The sequence below is a fragment of the Artemia sp. Qi Xiang Cuo genome, chromosome 16 (genome assembly GCF_049724085.1).
Source record: "Artemia sp. Qi Xiang Cuo chromosome 16, ASM4972408v1, whole genome shotgun sequence".
NCBI classification, from domain to species: Eukaryota; Metazoa; Arthropoda; class Branchiopoda; order Anostraca; family Artemiidae; genus Artemia; species Artemia sp. Qi Xiang Cuo.
The window spans coordinates 40,694,393-40,715,897 of NC_142809.1; the positions used below are offsets into that span (position 1 = coordinate 40,694,393).

At 33.0% G+C, this 21,505-nt stretch overlaps 1 protein-coding gene across 1 annotated transcript in view; it reads left to right on the forward strand.

Moving 5' to 3' along the window:
* Positions 1-10,643: 10,643 nt before the first annotated feature.
* The window catches only part of LOC148942907 (acid ceramidase-like), a 52,079-nt gene continuing 41,217 nt past the window's right edge, over positions 10,644-21,505 (forward strand). Inside the window, exons 1-3 of the mRNA XM_089101956.1 lie at positions 10,644-10,796; positions 19,205-19,289; positions 20,921-21,204. Coding sequence (XP_088958082.1) covers positions 10,675-10,796; positions 19,205-19,289; positions 20,921-21,204 — 491 coding nt within the window. The 5' untranslated portion in view covers positions 10,644-10,674. The remainder of the gene's footprint in view (positions 10,797-19,204; positions 19,290-20,920; positions 21,205-21,505) is intronic.

Sequence of the window (21,505 nt, forward strand, 5' to 3'; positions counted from 1 at the left end):
AAAATCTAAATATATTTCATACCGAATAGTATATCATAAATAATTGAATTTTTTATTTACCGAAAGATACCAAGGGTAATATACCCCATGCACTCTCGTCATGACAAACTTCAGTTGCGTTTAATTGAAACATTTTTTCCACTGAAAATACTAAAAAGGGCATTTTTCAATGATAATAATCCAAAAAAGCAAAAGAATTCCGAAAAGCATTCTTTCCAGCATTACGGTAGAAAAATTGCATTAACAAAAATACGAATTTCCATGAAGTATATTAATTACACATCTTAAGTTCTTCTAATTTCCTTCAGGTTTCTAAAATCTAAATATATTTCATACCGAATAGTATATCATAAATAATTGAATTTCTTATTTACCGAAAGATACCAAGGGTAATATACCCCATGCACTCTCGTCATGAAAAACTTCCGTTGCGTTTAAGTGAAACATTTTTTCCACTGAAAATACTAAAAAGGGCATTTTTCAATGATAATGATCCAAAAAAGCAAATGAATTCCAAAAAGAATTCTTTCCAGCATTACGGTAGAAAAATTGCATTAACAAAAATACGAATTTCCATGAAGTATATTAATTACAAATCTTAAGTTCTTGTAATTTCCTTCAGGTTTCCAAAATCTAAATATATTTCATACCGAATAGTATATCATAAATAATTGAATTTTTTATTTACCGAAAGATACCAAGGGTAATATACCCCATGCACTCTCGTCATGACAAACTTCAGTTGCGTTTAATTGAAACATTTTTTCCACTGAAAATACTAAAAAGGGCATTTTTCAATGATAATAATCCAAAAAAGCAAAAGAATTCCGAAAAGCATTCTTTCCAGCATTACGGTAGAAAAATTGCATTAACAAAAATACGAATTTCCATGAAGTATATTAATTACACATCTTAAGTTCTTCTAATTTCCTTCAGGTTTCTAAAATCTAAATATATTTCATACCGAATAGTATATCATAAATAATTGAATTTCTTATTTACCGAAAGATACCAAGGGTAATATACCCCATGCACTCTCGTCATGACAAACTTCAGTTGCGTTTAAGAGAAACATTTTTTCCACTGAAAATACTAAAAAGGCCATTTTTCAATGATAATAATCCAAAAAAGCAAAAGAATTCCAAAAGGCTTTCTTTGCAGCATTGTGATAGAAAAATTGCATTAACGAAAATACGAATTACGGTGAAGTATATTAATTACACATCATAAATTCTTCTAATTTTGTTCGGGTTTCTAAAATCTAAATATATCTAAATATAATTTAGAATACGGGTTTCTAAAAACTTAAAATCCTAGAAGTCTCCATTAATCAACGTCTGCAGAAACAAATTTAATCAAACGAGATGCCAAAACAAGTAGTATAAATGAAAAATATGAGCAAATGGCGTAACTTAACAGCCCTTTATGGGCCCATAGTAATATAAAGTCCAAAAACATGTCAAAAAGTCATTAAAGAACTGATATTTTCCCATGACATAATCTCTTCCTCACTTGAAAAGGCCATTATAACTTTTTTTTTGTTTAAAAATGTACTTAAAATTGGAACAGACACTTATCAAGTTTACCAAGATATTGTCTTCTATTCATACTTATATGAAATTCAACTGACCAAACATTCTACTTTTTTAACATTATACACATTTAATTTTAGAATTTAAGGTTACTACTACTATTATTACGCTAATCCTTAAAAAAATAGTTACAGGTCCACTTTTAAAACACGATATGCTTTCCGAACCGAATTTCACAATAAATTTAATCTGGAATGCCTATGAGGGTAAAGATTATATCAGTTGTACAACTCATTACTTGAATAATGCCAAGGACTTTTAGTCAATGGAAAAACAATTAAAACTCAAAATTATTTCTATTTTTTCCCGTATTCAACAGTTTCTTTGCAGAAAATTGGAGATTACAATGAAATGTTCATTTAGAAGCTAGTTTTCGGAATTTTTCATGTAAATAGGTCGTTTCTGATCAAGAACATCTATAGAGAAAACCACGAATCATAAAATTCTATTTTCCTCCGTCTTCTACCATTTCTTTGCAAAAATTGGAGATTACAATGAAATGTTCACTTAGAAGCTAGTTTTCTGAATTTTTTCTTGGAAATAGGTCTTTTTGTGATCAACGACATCTATAGAGAAAACCACGAATCATAAAATTCTTTTTTTTTCGTGTTCTGCCGTTTCTTTGCATGGCATAATCCTTTTTGTCACTTAAAAAGGATAGAGTTAGGATAGATCTGTTTATAGAGCTGTTTTCAAAGTGGGTGGGGGTAGGTTTTTAAACTTTATGTTACTATGTAGCATGATTTGCTCTTTAATAGATCCTTTATATCGTCGCAAGCATGATAGGACTCTAAAGAAGGTCATCGGGCTTAATTTCGCTTTTCTATTATCACTAAAACCGTATTTTGGGCTTTCTGAACTTCTAATTGCATCATAATTTATCGTAAACATTGAAAATGCACGGACTATTACTCAATGAAAAAACAGCTATAATACAAACCAATTTTTCTCCGTTTTAAGTTTCAACCTCGCTCTTTACTTCTCTCGGAAAATAGTTACTCTGGCGTGTGGATATAAGAAAAACCTAATACAGAGTTAGTATCTCAGTCAGTAAATTGAATTCGATTATCAGTTAAATAAATATAATACAGAAACTGCAAAGATGTGCCGTGTTCTCGGTTGCGAATTCATTGGTTTAAAGAAGTCAGCCTGTGGTGTAATTTTTGAATGTGCATTTTTATTGCTGACTAGATATCGTAGTGAAGTCTCTTGTTATCACTGGTACATCAACTACAATATGTATGCTTACAATAAAGACATGTGGAGTACAACATTAGGCGTTATAAACGAAGTAGGTTTATATGATAGAGTGATCCCTCCATTCTATGAAGGAGGGAAGGATCTATCCACAGTACAACAGCAAGTCGGAGAAATATGTAGTTTTTCGTGTGACAGCACTATACGTGAAAGCCAATGTACCCACTGATAAAATTTTAATGGTCAAATGCCAATCGGATATTCCATTTATCAATTTGGAACATTTTAATTGTGATATATTTCCGAATAAAACACACAATCCTGAGGACGAAGTTCAATTTTTTGGCAGATGGGTTCCGATAAATATTCCTTCTCGGAATATATGCATACGATATCCCAGGAAGAAGAACAACAACAACAAAACCCACGACAGATTGGGATCACACCAAATTGGTGATGAATGGTGAATTTTTATAACTCCCATCACATCCATGGCTAACCAACGGTCTTTTTAAAGATCATCAAATCTATAAACACTTCGTACAAAAAATTGTTCATAATGTTTTCTTGTGATATGATACTTATTCCATTTCGGTGTCATAGTTCATTTTTTATGATGATATTCATCATGTAATTATTTCAATAAAGATATTTTAATGCATTACTTCGTCTTTGTTTCCGTTATTTTTAGGGTACGATGTCAACTAGGGAGGAAACTCAAATCTGAAGGGTAGCTTTTTCATCTTCTTTGCTGATTCTCAAAACTGGAATATATCATTGAAAAAAAAATTATTAAGATTCTATGACTTTTGACCCCCAAAAATGCCCTCTCTTAACTTTCTAGAATTATTGGTTCAATATAATCACCCCTAGAGGGGAAAACGGCGATGAACCCCTTCCTAACAATTTCCATAAAATACCAAATTCCACATTCCTGCAGATAGGAGCTTGAAACCTCTACAGTAAGGTTCTCTGATACACTGAAACTGATGGTGTGATTTCATTAAGATTTATGACTTTTGATCCTCAAAAATGTTTTTCCACTGAAAATACTACAAAGGGCATTTTGCAATGATAATAATAAAAAAAATCTAAAAAATTCCAAAAGACATTCTTTGTAGCATTGCTTAACAAAAATACGAATTTTCGTCAAGTATATTAATTACACATCTTCAGTTCTTCTAATTTCCTTCAGGTTTCTAAAATCTAAATATATTTTATACCGAATAAAACTTAAAATGTTGGAAGTCTCCATTAATCAACGTCAGAACACACAAATTTAATCAAACGAGATGCCAAAAACAAGTAGCATAAATGAAGAATATGAGGAAAAAAACACGCATCAGGGATCTTTCTTCTGGCAAAAAATACCTAATTCCACATTTTTGCAGATAGGAGCTTGAAACCTCTACAGTGAGGTTCTCTGATATACTGAATATGATGGTGTGATTTTCATTAAAATTTTATGACTTTTGATACCCCAAAAATGCCCTCTCTCGATATTCTAGAATTATACCAAATTCCAAATTTTTGCAGATAGGAGCTTGAAACCTCTACAGTAAGGTTCTCTGATACATTGAAACTGATGGTGTGATTTTCATTAATATTCTATGACTTTTGACCCCCAAAAATGCCCTCTCGACTTTCTAGAATTATTGGTTCAATATAATCACCCCTGGAGAAAAACAGCGATGAACCCCTTCCTAACAATTTCCATAAAATACCAAATTCCACAGTTTTGCACACAGGTGCTTGAAACCTCTACAGTAAGGTTCCCTGATGCACTGAAACTGATGGTGTGATTTTCATCAAGATTTTATGACTTTTGATGCCCAAAAATGTTTTTCCAAAGAAAATACTAAAAAGGGCATTTTTCAATGATAATAATCCAAAAAAGCAAAAGAATTCCAAAAGGTATTCTTTGCAGCATTGCTTTAACATAAATACGAATTTCCGTGTAGTATATTAATTACACATCTTAAGTTCTTCTAATTTCCCTCAGGTTTCTAAAATCTAAATATATTTTATACCGAATAAAACTTAAAATGTTAGAAGTCTCCATTAATCAACGTCTATAGAAACAAATTTAATCAAACGAGATGCCAAAAACAAGTAGTATAAATGAACAATATGAGCAAAAAAAATAAAATAAACATGCATTTGGGGTCTTTCTTCTGGCAAAAAATACCAAATTCAACATTTTGACAGATAGGAGCTTGAAACCTCTACAGTAAGCTTCTCTGATATACTGGAACTGATGGTGTTATTTTTATTAAGATTTTATGACTTTTGATACCCCAAAAATACCCTATCTCGACTTTCTAGAATTATACCAAATTCCACATTTTTGCAGATAGGTGCTTGAAACCTCTACACTAAGGTTCTCTGATATACTGAAACTGATGGTGTGATTTTCATTAAGATTTTATGACTTTTGATGTCCTAAAATGTTTTTCCACTGAAAATACTAAAAAGGGCATTTTTCAGTGATAATAATCCAAAAAAGCAAAAGAACTCCAAAAGGCATATTTTGCAGCATTGCTTTAACAAAAATACGAATTTCCGTGAAGTTTATTAATTACACATCTTAAGTTCTTCTAATTTCCTTCAGGTTTCTAAAAATCTAAATATATTTCATACCGAATAAAACTTAAAATGTTAGAAGTCTCCATTAATCAACGTTTGCAGAAACAAGTTTAATCAAACGAGATTTCAAAAACCAGTAGTATAAATGAACAATATGAGCAAAAAAAAAAAATAAACACGCATCAGGGATCTTTCTTCTGGGAAAAAATACCAAATTCCACATTTTTGCAGATAGGAGCTTGAAACCTCTACAGTAAGGTTCTCTGATATACTGAAACTGATGGTGTCATTTTCATTAAGATTCTATGAATTTTGATCCACCCCAAAATGCCCTCTCGACTTTAAAGAATTATTGGTTCAATATAATCACCCCTGGATAAAAAAACAGCGATGAATACCTTCCTAAAAATTTCCATCAAATACCAAATTCCACATTTTTGCAGATAAGTGCTTGAAACCTCTACAGTAAGGTTCTCTGATACACTGAAACCGATGGTGTGATTTTCATTAAGAATTTATGACTTTTGATGCCCAAAAATGTTTTTCCAAAGAAAATACTAAAATGGGCATTTTTCGATGACAATAATTCAAAAAAGCAAAAGAATTCCAAAAGGTATTCTTTGCAGCATTGCTTTAACATAAATACGAATTTCCGTGAAGTATATTAATTACAAATCTTAAGTTCTTCTAATTTCCCTCAGGTTTCTAAAATCTAAATATATTTTATACCGAATAAAACTTAAAATGTTAGAAGTCTCCATTAATCAACGTCTATAGAAACAAATTTAATCAAACGAGATGCCAAAAACAAGTAGTATAAATGAACAATATGAGCAAAAAAAATAAAATAAACATGCATTTGGGGTCTTTCTTCTGGCAAAAAATACCAAATTCAACAGTTTGACAGATAGGAGCTTGAAACCTCTACAGTAAGCTTCTCTGATATACTGGAACTGATGGTGTTATTTTTATTAAGATTTTATGACTTTTGATACCCCAAAAATACCCTATCTCGACTTTCTAGAATTATACCAAATTCCACATTTTTGCAGATAGGTGCTTGAAACCTCTACACTAAGGTTCTCTGATATACTGAAACTGATGGTGGGATTTTCATTAAGATTTTATGACTTTTGATGTCCTAAAATGTTTTTCCACTGAAAATACCAAAAAGGGCATTTTTCAGTGATAATAATCCAAAAAAGCAAAAGAACTCCAAAAGGCATATTTTGCAGCATTGCTTTAACAAAAATACGAATTTCCGTGAAGTTTATTAATTACACATCTTAAGTTCTTCTAATTTCCTTCAGGTTTCTAAAAATCTAAATATATTTCATACCGAATAAAACTTAAAATGTTAGAAGTCTCCATTAATCAACGTGTGCAGAAACAAGTTTAATCAAACGAGATTTCAAAAACCAGTAGTATAAATGAACAATATGAGCAAAAAAAAAAATAAACACGCATCAGGGATCTTTCTTCTGGGAAAAAATACCAAATTCCACATTTTTGCAGATAGGAGCTTGAAACCTCTACAGTAAGGTTCTCTGATATACTGAAACTGATGGTGTCATTTTCATTAAGATTCTATGAATTTTGATCCACCCCAAAATGCCCTCTCGACTTTAAAGAATTATTGGTTCAATATAATCACCCCTGGATAAAAAAACAGCGATGAATACCTTCCTAAAAATTTCCATCAAATTCCACATTTTTGCAGATAAGTGCTTGAAACCTCTACAGTAAGGTTCTCTGATACACTGAAACCGATGGTGTGATTTTCATTAAGAATTTATGACTTTTGATGCCCAAAAATGTTTTTCCAAAGAAAATACTAAAATGGGCATTTTTCGATGACAATAATTCAAAAAAGCAAAAGAATTCCAAAAGGTATTCTTTGTAGCATTGTTTTAACAAAAATACGAATTCCCGTGAAGTATATTAATTACACATCTTAAGTTCTTCTAATTTCCTTCAGGTTTCTAAAATCTAAATATATTTCATATCGAATAAAACTTAAAATGTTAGAAGTCTCCATTAATCAACGTCTACAGAAACAAATTTAATCAAACGAGATGCCAAAAACAAGTAGTATAAATGAACAATATGAGCAGAAAAAAAAAAATAAACACGCATTTTGGATCTTTCTTCTGGCAAAAAACACCAAATTCAACATTTTGGCAGATAGGAGCTTGAAACCTGTACAGTAAGCTTCTCTGATATACTGAAACTGATGGTGTTATTTTTATTAAGATTTTATGACTTTTGAAACCCCAAAAATGCCCTCTCTCGACTTTCTAGAATTATACCAAATTCCACATTTTTGCAGTAGGAGCTTGAAACCTCTATAATAAGGTTCCCTGATACATTGAAACTGATGGTGTGATTTTCATTAAGATTCTATGACTTTTGACCCCCCAAAATGCCATCTTTCGACTTTCTAGAAATATTGGTTCAATATAATCACCTCTGGAGGGAAAAACAGCGATGCACCCCTTCCTAACAATTTCCATAAAATACCAAATTCCACATTTTTACAGATAGGTGCTTGAAACCTCTACAGTAAGGTTCGCTGATACACTGAAACTGATGGTTTGATTTTCATTAAGATTTTATGACTTTTGATGCCCAAAAATGTTTTTCCATTGAAAATACTAAAAAGGGCATTTTTCAATGATAATAATCCAAAAAAGCAAAAAGAATTCCAAAAGGCATTCTTTGCAACCTTGCTTTGACAAAAATACGAATTTCCGTGAAGTATATTAATTACACATATTAAGTTATTCTAATTTCCTTCAGGTTTCTAAAATCTAAATATATTTCATACCGAATAAAACTTAAAATGTTAGAAGTTTCCATTAATCAACGTCTGCAGAAACAAATCTAATCAAACGAGATGCCAAAAACCCGTAGTATAAATGAACAATATGAGCAAAAAAATTAAATAAAACAAACACGCATCAGGGATCTTTCTTCTGGTAAAAAATACCAAATTCCACATTTTTACATATATGAGCTTGAAACCTCTTCAGTAAGGTTAACTGATACACTGAAACTGATGGTGTGATTTTCATTAAGATTGTATGACTTTTGATGCCCAAAAATGCTTTTCCATTGAAAATACTAAAAACGGCATTTTTCAATGATAATAATCCAAAAAAGTAAAAAGAATTCCTAAAGGCATTCTTTGCAACCTTGCTTCAACAAAAATACGAATTTCCATGAAGTATATTAATTACATATATTAAGTTCTTCTAATTTCCTTCAGGTTTCTAAAATCTAAATATATTTCATACCGATTAAAACTTAAAATGTTAGAAGTCTCCATTAATCAACGTCTGCAGAAATAAATTTAATCAAACGAGATGCCAAAATTCCGTAGTATAAATGAACAATATGAGCAAAAAAATAAAATAAACACGCATCAGGGGCGAAGGGGATGGAGGTACTTTGTTGCCCAATTGAGGAGTAGCATCATAAAGAGTTTGCCGGGTGTCGAGAGCAGAGTTATTCCACGATAGTTATTACATTCTGCTTTATTTCCTTTCCTCCTGTAGACTGATGACACAAGTAAGTCTGTCTTCCAGTTTGATGGTAAAATTTCAGAGCACCACACAGTATTAAACATTACTTGTAGCCAGAGGGCTATGAATGAATCACCACGTTTAAGGAGTTCTGATATCAGGCCATATACTCCCGGCGCTTTGTTGTTCTTCAGCTTTCGTACTGCTGCTTTAATTTCTTCTACCGTAAATTCAGTGCCATGGGGGGCAGGTGTAGCATTGTCAGAAGCTGTAATCTGGTCGTCAATTTGGTCAGGTGGTTCTGAGTTTAGTAGCTTTTTTTTTTTTTTCTTCTTTTTCCTTTTTTTTTAAAGTTAAAGTTTAGTAGCTTCTCAAAGTGGTGTTCCCACTGGCGATGGCGCTGTGATTGGTCGTAAATTTTTTCGCCTCTGGCGTTACGGAGATACGATGTAGTTTGAGTGTATTGACCTGAGAGCTCACGAAGGATCTTATATGTGGCTCCAATGTCCTTTTTTTGGCAGCCTCTTGGAGCTCGCGTGCTTTTTTGTCAATAAAGGTCTTACGGTCTTCTTGCAGCATGATATTACGCTCTTTATTAAATTTTCTATACGCCGTTATGTCCTAACGAAGGCGGGCTTCCCGTCTGTAATCAATAATGGCGAGGGACTCGTTGCTGATCCATTCTTTTTTCTTACTCTGCTTCATTCCAGTAACTCTAGTTGCAACTACAACAGTATTCTCTTTGAAGACCTTCCATACACCTTCACTCTCATCGCATTGCGTAAGAATCTCGAATCTGTTGAATATTTCGACTTGATACTGCTTAGTCAAAGCGAGGTCTTGCTGGATACTGTAGGTGTCAATTTTTCGAGGTGTCTGGCTGGCTTTTGTGGCTTTTAGGCGAAGCCTGATTTTGGCTGCAAAAAGACGATGGTCGGTGTTCCCAAGTTCGGCACCTCGGTAGGTGCGACAATTCTATACAGACGACAGCCATCGCCGGTGTATGATGATGTAGTCGAGCATCTTCTTTGTTGATCCATCATTGCTATACCAGGTGTTCTTGGCTTTGTTGGGTCTCTGAAACCATGTGTTTGCAATGGTAAGATTGTGGGCAAGACAGCAGTTCAGCATTATCCCTCTGTTGTCGTTTGGGTTATTTACTGTTATGGGCCCAACAGTTAAATCCCACAGGATTTGAATTGTTAGCATTCCGACAAATCCCACACTCATTTGAATTGTTAGCATTCATATCTCCTAAAAGGATGAGGTTATCATGGGAAGGTACTGACGAGAGCTCAGAACTTAAAAGGATATAGAAACCATCCTTATCTTCTTCCTCTGCTTCATTTGTGGGGGCGTAACAGGTGATGATGGTTATTTTTCTTTGTTTACCATCAAGCCTTGCTTGCGGCACTGTTCAGCACTAGGCCAACGCATATTCGTTTCTGGTGACCACTAGATCAAACCAGTGTGCGCTATTCACCAATGTACTCCTCCCATCACCAGATAGATGCGTTTCAATGATTGTAGTAACTGTAACTTTATGTTTCTAAGACTTAAACAACCGCATGGGATCTCTTGAAAAAACTTTTAAGTTGAAAATAGTCGCAAATCCTTGAAGGATTTTGTCAGCCCTGTGGGTTTAAACTTAACATGATGAAAAGATTGATTCCCAAAGCGCACGGGGAGGAGTTTGTTAATGAACTTTTGCTGGATATCACAAGAGGCTTGAACATTCGTAAATCTTACAGCAAAAAATTCAAACTAAGCAAAGCATGGCCAGTTTTATATTATTAACTGGATTGTTTCTTTGTCTCAGTTCCTTTTCTCTTGGATCGGATGAAACTTATAGCAAAAGACTTAAACATTGTGAACCAACAACCTATCCACCATCTCAGTAATTATAGCCTATTAGGCCTTTTCAACCCCAATGCTTCTTAAGTTAAGCTAGTAGGCTAGTCAAACAGGGTTATATGCCTATTTAAATATAAATGGAACAAGATTTACATAGACACAGCTTCAGAACTTAGAAAAGGTATAATACAGGACAGGAATCAGATAGGAGAAAAATGGCAAATCTGTACATGAAAGACTTCTATCTGGGATAAAATTGGAAGGGGGGGGGGGGGTGATTAACTTTGGTAAAACTCAACTTTTGGCTATATCGGAAAGCGGTTAGTGGTAAAATTCTACTTTTGGCTATCTTGGAAAGGGGTTAGGTTAGGAAAATGAAACTTTTAGGGATGGGTCTACAGGCTATAGTATGACCTGGGAAGGTATTTTGAAGGGTCAATATATACAAAATCATATTATTGAGTTAGGACTAAAGTGAATACACCATTCGATGCCTTTTTTATGCTGATTACGAATATAATAAGCATTTCTTTCAGAAATGAATTTCCCCCCCCCCCCTATATCGGCTATACCTACCCTAACCCACAATTGGCCGATTTCGGGAGGGGGGGGGGCGGAAATTCATTTCCGATAGAAATGCTTATTATATTTGTAATCAGCATAAAAAAAGGCATCGAATGGTGTATTCACTTTAGTCCTAACTCAATAATATGATTTCGTATATATTGACCTTTTGAAGTACCTACCTCCACTCCTTCTCCCTCTAGAGGGTCCTGACCTTTGATAACCTTTAAAAATATGTGTGTGATAAAAGTGAAACCTTGCAAAATAGATATTCTTCTTGAATGAAGTACAACAAAATTGTTTTCAGCTTCACAACTTTGCTCAATCCCAATTTATAGGGTATTAAAGATATGCAAATATATTTCATAAATTTCAAAAAAAATACCATTAGTATGGCTTAAAATTTTACTCAAATAACAGAAATTGTATTTTCAGAACTAAAGCCAGAGAAAAATAAGCTGATAACTGAAAATTAAGGTAAAATATTGTTTTGACAAAGTTTCAATGGGTATTGACCTGTCATGTAGAGAAATTTCAGGACCCTCTAGAGAGAGAAGGAGTGGAGCTGTGTACTTCAAAATACCTTCCCAGGACATGATTTAGCCTGTAGACCCATCCCTGAAAGTTTCATTTTCCTAACCTAACCCCTTTCCAAGATAGCCAAAAGTAGCTAAAGTAGAATTTTACCTGGTTAGTTAGGAAAATGAAACTTTCATGGATGGGTCTAAAGGCTAAAGTATTTGCTAGGTAGGTAGGCTTTTGAAGTACCCACCTCCACTCTTTCTCACTCTAAAGGGTCCTGAAATTTGCCTACATCATAGGGCCTTTTGAAATTTTGACCAAGCAACATTTTACCTTAATTTCTGGTTATCAGTTTCTTTTTTTCAGGCTTTAGTTCTGGAAATGCAATTCCTGTTATTTGAGTAGAATTTTAAGCCATATCAATGTTTTTTTTTTTTTTTTTAATTTAGAAAATGTATTTGCATATCTTTAAAACCTTATAAATTGAAATTGAGCAAAGTTGTAAGGTAATTTTTTCCCAAATCATTATTGACTTACTAATAGAGTGAATATACCACTTGATGCCTTTTTTATACTCTTTCCAAATATAATAATCATTTTTGTCAGAAATGAATTTTACCCCACCCCTATATATACCAATTCAGGGTATATATTTGCACATTAGGGTGGTGGGGGTAAAGTTTAAGCTTACATTCCATTTACATCAGAAATAAAATTTACCCCCACCCCCCTAATGTGCAAATTTGTACCCTGAATCGGTATATATAGGGGTGGGAGTAAAATTCATTTCCAACAAAAATGATTATTATATTTGGAAAGAGCAAAAAAAAGGCGTCGAGTAGTATGTTTACTTTATTTGTAAGTCAATAATATGATTTAGTAAAAATTTACCAGTTGTAAAGCTGAAAACAATTTTGATGTACTTCATTTAAGCAGAATATCCATTTTGCAAGGTTTTACTTTTACAACACTCAAATTTTTGAAGGTCATCAAAGATCAGGACCTCTAGAGAGAGAAGGAGTAGAGTTTGGTACTTCAAAAGACCTTTTTTGGACATACTTTGGCCTGTATACCCATCCCTTAAAGTTTCAATCTCCTAACCCCTTTCCTAGATAGCCAAAAGTAGCTAAAGTAGAATTTTACTGTCACTTGTCCTCTAGATCTTTTTTGTCCCTCCTAAATTTTGAAAACTAACTGCTTTGGGAGTTAAATTTCTATGTGGTACTATAATTTAGCTAGGATGAAAGTGAAAATATCATTTTATGCTCTTTCATAATTCAATAATTGTTTCTGTTGCAAATTGCATCTTGAGTGCTTAAAGGGGCCCCCAAAGGTATTTATATGAACTACAAAAGAGCATAAAAGAAATATTAAATGATCCTTTCACTTTCACCTTTGCTAAATTATATGGCCCACTGCAAATTTACCATAAACTTTAGCAACCTACCCCCCCCCCTACCAATGTGGAGATAGGCTATATACCCTGAATTGTTGACAGCAAAGCTTTGAATCACATAATTCAGTGTTATTTTTGTTGATTGCATTTGAAAAACTTGAAATGGTAGGAAAATGGTCTATTTTTAAGTTGCCTAATAAATGAGATCTGAATTGTTATAAATAAGTATTTTTGGAATGTATTACTCTTGAACAACTTATTTATAAACTAGTGATATGTTTTTAACCACTTTTCAATAACTTAACTAGTGTTGATAGCTTCTTTGTGTGGTTACAAAAATGAAATACCTTTGGGGCCCCTTTAAGGGCTCAAGATGCAATTTGTAACTGAAGCAATTATTGAATTATGAAAGAGCATAAAAAAAGGCATTAAAGGATGTTTTCACTTTCATCCTAGCTAAATTAAAAGGAAAAACTGTGAGGGGGCTGAAGTGAAGGAAAGACTATAAAATTCTGAAAACTGATTTAAAAATCTTAAAATGCTTAGGCTACTTAGCCTGTGTTTTCCCTAAAAGTAATTCAATTTACAATACCCCCTCCCCCCAGTATAGACATTTATTGTCGAAATTATATATTTTCTATGCATTTTTGTATATCTTGATTTTTTCAATGTTGCTTCTTTGCCATTAAATATATTTGAACAAAAGGGTAATGTAATCAAGAAACAGGCATGGCAAAAATATATAATCTGGGCTATATACTTGCACTATAATGGGGGGGGGGGAGTAGGAGGAGTGGGTTAGGTGTAGCAAAGTGAACTGGATTTAGGAATGATAACTAAGTATTCTAGGGTTTTTCAAAATTGTTCAGAATTGTATAGTGTTTCCTCCTCAACAGCCCCAACTATGCACTGATACCAGTATTTACAGCAAAAAATACTCTTTTTTGGTTATTTTCATTAAAAAAATTACAAATTTGTCCCCCCCCCTACAATTTTGTGGATTGATGCTTCTGCTTGGATATCAGGAATTAGTACCATTTTAGTGGTTCTACTCTCCATAAGGAAACATGAGGATAAAATATAAGTTGTACCTTTAGATTGCTAATTTTATGCTCAGTCAAAATGTCATGGTTGCTTTTCAGATAATGCACCCTTCCCTGACAGTTTCAGGTATAACCTTTGGAATATATAAAAACTTAAAGAAACACTAAAACAAGGATATTCTTATTTTAGACTATTCAGGATGTTTCTATTAATTAGATTATCATGTTTCAATCTATTGTTATGAACTTTTTAAAATTATTTCTACAAATATTTTAGTGAAGTATGAACTCAGACTGATACCATGGAGCTAGGTGGATGAAACTTTTAGGAATAGGCTCAGAACCTAACTATTTCTTGGGAAGGGTGTTCAAAGTGTTTATCTTTACTTTCTCCAAATAAAACTGACCCTTGATAAACTTGAATTTTTTTTTATTCTTTAGATAGGATACCTGCAATTTTTGACTCAGATTCCAATAGCCTATTTACAAAAATACAGGCAGAAAATTTTTCAGCGGGGGGGGGGGGGCAAACACTAAAATATCAGTGGTGGTTGTGTAACAGGGAATATATTTTAGGAATTTTTTTTGTAGGAATAAGTTTATTTTTAAATACTTTTAGGAAAAAAACTAAAAAAAACCCAATTAAATTGCATGCTAAATGAAACAAAATACAGTAAATTTTAAACTGTAAGGAATCCTGGCAAAGGGATCAATTTATTTAATCAATAATATAGTTCATTATTATGCATTTAATCTTAAAAGAAAATGAAACCAAAATTACAGAAAGATTGCTTCTGTAGATTATAACAGATGTAGACTTGTCTGTATGCAATTTCCTACACCTTAGAATAGTTTACAGAAGAATAAGAGATACTCAAAAATCATCCTGCCTGCATAGATATCACCTTTTTGATTTTATAACAGCCATGTAAGATATGCCTCTTTCATAATAGGACAATTCTCCCCCTCAAACTTCCCTTGTATATTCAGAAATAGAAAAAAAAATAGAACAGCAAAAGAAAATTTGAGCTTACTATCCAGCTGTCAAATTGACCCTCTTTCTTTTGATTGCCCTATTCGCCGAAATAAAAAGGTTCAAAAAAAAGTTTGTCACAAGAGAATCTTATCAAGTTTGTTATAAAAAAAACTGGAAGTAAAAATTGACTAACTAATATTCACCAAAACTAAAAATGGAATTCTTATGACAATTGCCACTGTCATGACATTTACACTGGCAGTATTGGCTTTAGATGCTGATTCTAAATATATAAAATTCATTCAGTTTATTGTTTCCCACCTCAACCAAAAATCTGAGAAAATTTGCCTGATTTTTGGAAAAGGGGACCCCCCCCCCCCAAAAAAAAGTAAGTAATTCTATTGAAAATCTCTTTATTAGATACATCATATCAAAGAACCTTGCTGTAGAGGTTTCAAGCTCCAATCTTCAAAATTTGGAATTTTGCATTTTTTTTTCAGAAGATACATTGTTGATGCATGTTTATTTGTTTTTTTCCCCCATATTTTTTCATCATATCAGAGAACCTTGCTGTAGAGGTTTCAAGCTCCAATCTTCAAAATTTGGAATTTTGCATTTTTTTTTTCAGAAGATACATTGTTGATGCATGTTTATTTGTTTTTTTTTCCCAGGGGTGATTGTACCAAACCGAAGGTCTAAGATAATTGGGAGGGAGCTCATTCAAATGTAAATTTAAAGCTCTTTTTTAAGCAACCATACAGATTGGACCAGGGGAAAGTATTGTTTTCTTGCTATTTTAGGGCACAAAGCTATGACTTTACCCCAAGAGGATGAATTTGTAGAAGAAGTAGTGCCACATGGTGGCAGTCCTGGATTCAACCAAGTTGATTTGCTTTATTTGTAATGAAATTAGGCTATGTTTGGCAATCTTTAATTGCATATAAGCGATAATGAGGAGGGGGGGTGAGTCATTGTTTAGGTGGGGTTAGGATAGATTCCTAAAAAAGTACAATTTAATGGAAAACTGCTTACTCTTCACAACACTTCAGATAAATGTTGAAAGAGGTAGGGGGGGGGGGGAGTAGGCATTAATTAAATTGTTTCTCTATACAGCTTAAATGTTATATTCTCATTTCTACCAGCAGAGAGGTAGAAAAGGCAGGTCATCATCAGCCCCACCAGCAAATTTTTTTGGGGTGGCAAATACTGCAAGGAACTTAGTTTTCAGCAATTCTAAATGGTGTTGTTTTCTTTTTCTACTTATATGAAGTATTTCAATGTATTTAAACAAATATATGTAACACATTTATTGATAAGAAAATCCTATTGTAGAGGTTGTGATGGCTTCAGTTATGTAGAAGATTAAAAGTCTCATAGAATTTCTATCCATACAAACAGTAATACTCCTATTCATCCAACCAAAATTCTTTTGTAGTAATATTAACAAGGACTTTTTACCAAAATTACCATTCATCACCTATTTTTTAAGTATGTTAAAATTTTATCCAAAATTGAAATTACAAATTTAAATGTAGGATGGTACTAATCAAAGTACAATTATTTATTTACATATTTTAAAAGCAATTAACCAGGGATTTAAGGTTCAGGTATCCCAAAGTATATCTTGGTTAGGCCTGGGTATGATTTGCAAAACAATCAGAAATTAAATAAAAAAACAGCTTTTCAACTGAAAGGAAGAAACAGATTTGAAACCTATTAGAACAGATTGTTCTTTGTATGAAGGGGGCTGTCTCCTCTTTAGCTCCTTACTCTTTACTGTGAAGTTTGGCTTTTTTACAAATTTTTAAAGAAAATTTGCAATTGGAAAGATAAGATTTTTCAAAGCACTAAAAATTCTTTTGTTCAATAAGCAAGGTGTTGAGAAGGGTGTAGTCGCCCTTATATACAGAGTAATTTATATTTGTTTTAAGTTTTAAACTCGCTCCTTACTTTAGTTGAAAACCCTTTTCTATTTGTTTATTTACATTTCAAGAAATTGTAAAGTTTTGTGAATACAGTACTTTGGGTAATACAGAAAAAACGATCAGTATTTCAATGATCTCGGTTTGGATTTTGATGGGTAATCAAATAATTTGTGGTAATGAACTGTAAGTACAGAGCAACTCTGCTCAATAGCTACCAAAGCTCTAAAAACAGTTTTGATACCAATTGATTTATCAAAAAAATTAGCTTATTGTGCTGATTCCAAATATGTAAGTGTCATTAAGTTTAGTTTCACCCATCAAAAGCTACAAGCCTGGGGAAATTTTCCAAAAAAGGGGGAAAGACACGCTCAAAGTCATAGAATTTTAATGGAAACAACACCATCAGATTCAGCGTTTTAAAGAACCTTAAAACGCTGAATCTATCTGTAGAGGCTTCAAGCTCATATCTGCAAAAAAGGTGGAATTTCTTAATTTTTGCGAAAAAGAAAAATCACAGATGCATGTTTATTTGTTGTTGTTTTTCCCCAGGGGTGACTGTATTGACCCAGTGGGCCTAGCCTGTTGAGTGAGGGCTCATTCTAATGGAAATGAAAGGTTCTAGTGCCCTTTTTAAGTGACCAAAATAATCTGAGGGCAACTAGACGCCCTCCCATGCCACTTTTTTTCCCAAAATCGCCCAATCAAAATTTTTATATAGCTTTATTCTTCAGCATAATTGAAAGGCGTTGATTATTTATTTATTTTATTTTTGTTTCTCTTATATTTTGTTTTGGTTTTTGTTTATTTTTCCATCTTTTACTTTACTTTTGATTTCTTTTGGAAATAAATTAAATTCAATTTGTAAATAAACAAGAGACTTTCTGTAAACTTTGTAAAGGTAAAATAGGATCTTCTAGGCTTAGTTGAAGCCTTAATGGTAAGAATTCTATGGTCATGTCTTGCAGCCTCTTGGCCCATAGACCTTGGATCTGGTTTCATTCAATGAAGACATAAACAGATACTAGCTTTCATTTTCACAGAAAGCTTGGTTGAGATATGAAAATCTTTCTAGTACATATCATGATGAACAAAATGTTGACCCCCCCCCCTCATTTCCACTTCTCCTACACATATGAGTCATGTTGCATGCACTCTTGTTCCATTTCAGTTCTGGGTCTGAGCTATATATGTTTATGTCATCACAGAAATTGGGTCAAATTCAAAAGTATCAACCATATTGACAGCTAAAAAATGGAGTTTCAGATTTCAAAATCAACTATTCTAAAAGTATTTCATCGAAACCTGGAAGACTTACAATATTTGCATCTCAGTTTGTAAAAAATACAGTCTCCTCTTCAACGTGGAACTAACATAATATGCTACTCAAGAATTTGCTTTGGGATCTATGACACTTTTATTTTTTCCTTTTTTTACATTCAATTGAGTAGGCTGGGGAAAAATACTATTAACTATTTTGGAAAGCTATTGGATGTTCTGCAAAGAAGTTTCAAAGGTAATCAATTGTATTTCCCAAGTTATATACTGCTGATGGCAAAAAAAAGTAAAGAAGAGATAACTTTGAAAGTAATTGATGTTGTTCCATATCATAATGTCACAAAACTGAAGAAATATAGGCTATTCTTTGCATCTGCCTAAAAACAGGTATACAAATTGATGGAATCCTCAATTAACAAAATTTCATTTGCATTAATTTAACTTACAAAAGTTTGTTCTGGCTTGTCCAGGACGATCAACAAAGGTTCTTTATGTGGAATATTTGAGTTGTTTTGCAAATGAAATATTACAGGAAGTTACATTTATAGTAAATGCAGTATAAATGTAATATTAAATATTCCATTTATACTGCTACAACTCCTTACTGTCTATGGGGGAAACATTGGGGTAACTGCAAAGTTTTAAAAGACACAATTTTTCAATATTATAGTTCTTCTGAATTAAAAAGAGGAGTTTTTCAATAGTTTTGCTATTCTTCATCCAGTTAATTCAGTTTATTTTTTTTTCTAGCCATGTTGCTGAGAAATATGTGTTGAACTTAGACCTACCTCCAGCAGAAAGATGGACTGGTCTAATTGAAAGAAAAAAAGAGCATGTAAGTTCATTTATTTAGTAGTCTGCATAAGTCTAGTAGCTTAATAATGCTCTTTTATTGTATTATGATGCATTATAAAGCATAGGCTATAATATAAGCTATAAAGTATTTATGCTTACATTTATCAATCTATGGTATCTATTGAACTCGTCCCTCCCTCAATAAATTCTAACCTAATTGCCTTACTTTGGTCATTCTTAACCCTCAAAATATTGTTTGCCTCTCAAGAAGTATAAATATGATTGTTGTTATATAAATTAAACTTGAACAGAGAGGCCTTCAATCAGTGACTTCCACCAAAGGAGGAATTCAGCCATTACTGGTTTCAAGGTTGAAATAATTAATAGGAGTTTTAGAGGCAATTTCATCTCCAGCGCCACACCTCTCTCTTGGTCCAAACTCTCTGAGGTCCCTTTCAATAAATAATTTACAGCCAAATACAACCATATTAGAGGATAGCTGCAGATTAGAAGCATGTGTGTATAGGAAATTGGAAGCCTGTTAAAATGCCTAATTTCTCATTTGGAACAATAACCCAAATATTCATTTACGTTGCATTATTGCAAGTGGTATTACTTGCAAAGGAACTGATAGTTGATAGCAATAGAAAGGTGGAGCAATGAGCCTGAAAGCTTAATATAGGATTCCAATTTTGGCTGTAAATTATTTATTGAAAGGGACCACGAGAGAGGTGTGGCGCTGTAGATGAAATTGCCTCTAAAAGTCCTACCAAGTGCTATTGGAAAGTTTCTACAGCTATTTATTTACCAATATATGGGAATGTGCAACTGCCCTTTATAGGGCCATGTGCTGGGTTACTTGAAAGTCTGGGGTCTCATAGCTGAAATTACCCACAAAAGACTCCTTCAAGATTTAAGCCTTTGTGTAAAAACTTTGAAAGAGCTATAGATGACTCTTAAGTATTTTTAAGCTTAATATGATGAGTCACAGCCTCCTCTGAAAAAACTTTGCGCCTAAGCTTGAGATTCTCTTATCCAGTAGTTTTGCAAATATTTCTAATTTTATCTCCAGTCTTCCTACATCTGTACCAAAACTAAGTAACTGAAATCTCAGGTAGCAAAAATTTTATGAATAGGGTCTTCATGAGTTGGTCAACCCTTTTGAAAAGTACCTCAATTTTTAATGTGTGCAAAATCTTTAGTCAATCTTTTGTTTATTTTGCAACATAAATTGCTCCCTGATGAGCCCTTGTTCAAGCTGTGTAACTTCAATCATATAATTAAATAAGGAAAATATAGCTACACCTTGCTGTAGTCATTCGAGTTTTCATTTGTGATTACTCTGTAGTTATAGTAAAGGTTGTGTGTGTAATTTCTTATACAAAGTTTTTCTCAATAAATACCTTAATCCAAATAGCTAGATATACGTGAATTATGCAGTATAGGCGCAGTCTTTGGACGAGTATAAACGGAGTAGGGATAAATTAATAAAGATAAATTAATTACTACTTCAAAATTGACTTCAAATTATCTCAAAATCCCTACTAGTTCCCAGTTCTGATTATAGAAGATGTGAAAACAAAAAATTTTATTTTTTTACTTTTTTTCTTATTCTTCCTCTTTCCTCCTAAATACCATTTTGAGTTGATACGATAAATTTCTTTATTTCAGGTCATCAACCTAATTCAGATTCTTAAAGACAATCTTGATGTATTTTTTAAGGGCCGGCTGTTTAAGTTTATTGACAAGTATTTTCCATATCTCGCCAAGACTTTACCAGAACCCTATCGAGATGAATTAGCAGGCATAGCAAAAGTTGCTAATACCTCTGTTGGTGAGATTACCCTCTACAATCTTTTTTATGAAATCTTCACCTTTTGCACGTCGATTATTGTGGAAGGTGAAAATGGTCACATATATCATGGTAGAAACTTGGACTTCGGAATCCTGATGGGGTGAGTTTGTGAAACTAATTGTAAGCTGTGTTGCCAGATGGCTCCTATCTGGGTAATTTGGGCGTTTTTTTTTTGGTTTTGCACTGAAATCTTTAACTCAGTGCATTTGTCAAAGCGAATTTTTTGAAAAGTTGTACATTCAGCTCAGTTTTGCTTAAAAGATAGTGTTCTCAGTGCCGTTTGCTTTTTTGGCTTTGCTATTTTGTGCAAGGTATCTGGTAACACCTGTTGTAAAAAGGATACAAGCTACTAATTACGATTTGTTGTGTCACGAAGTAGCCTTTTCTACTAATTTTTCTTT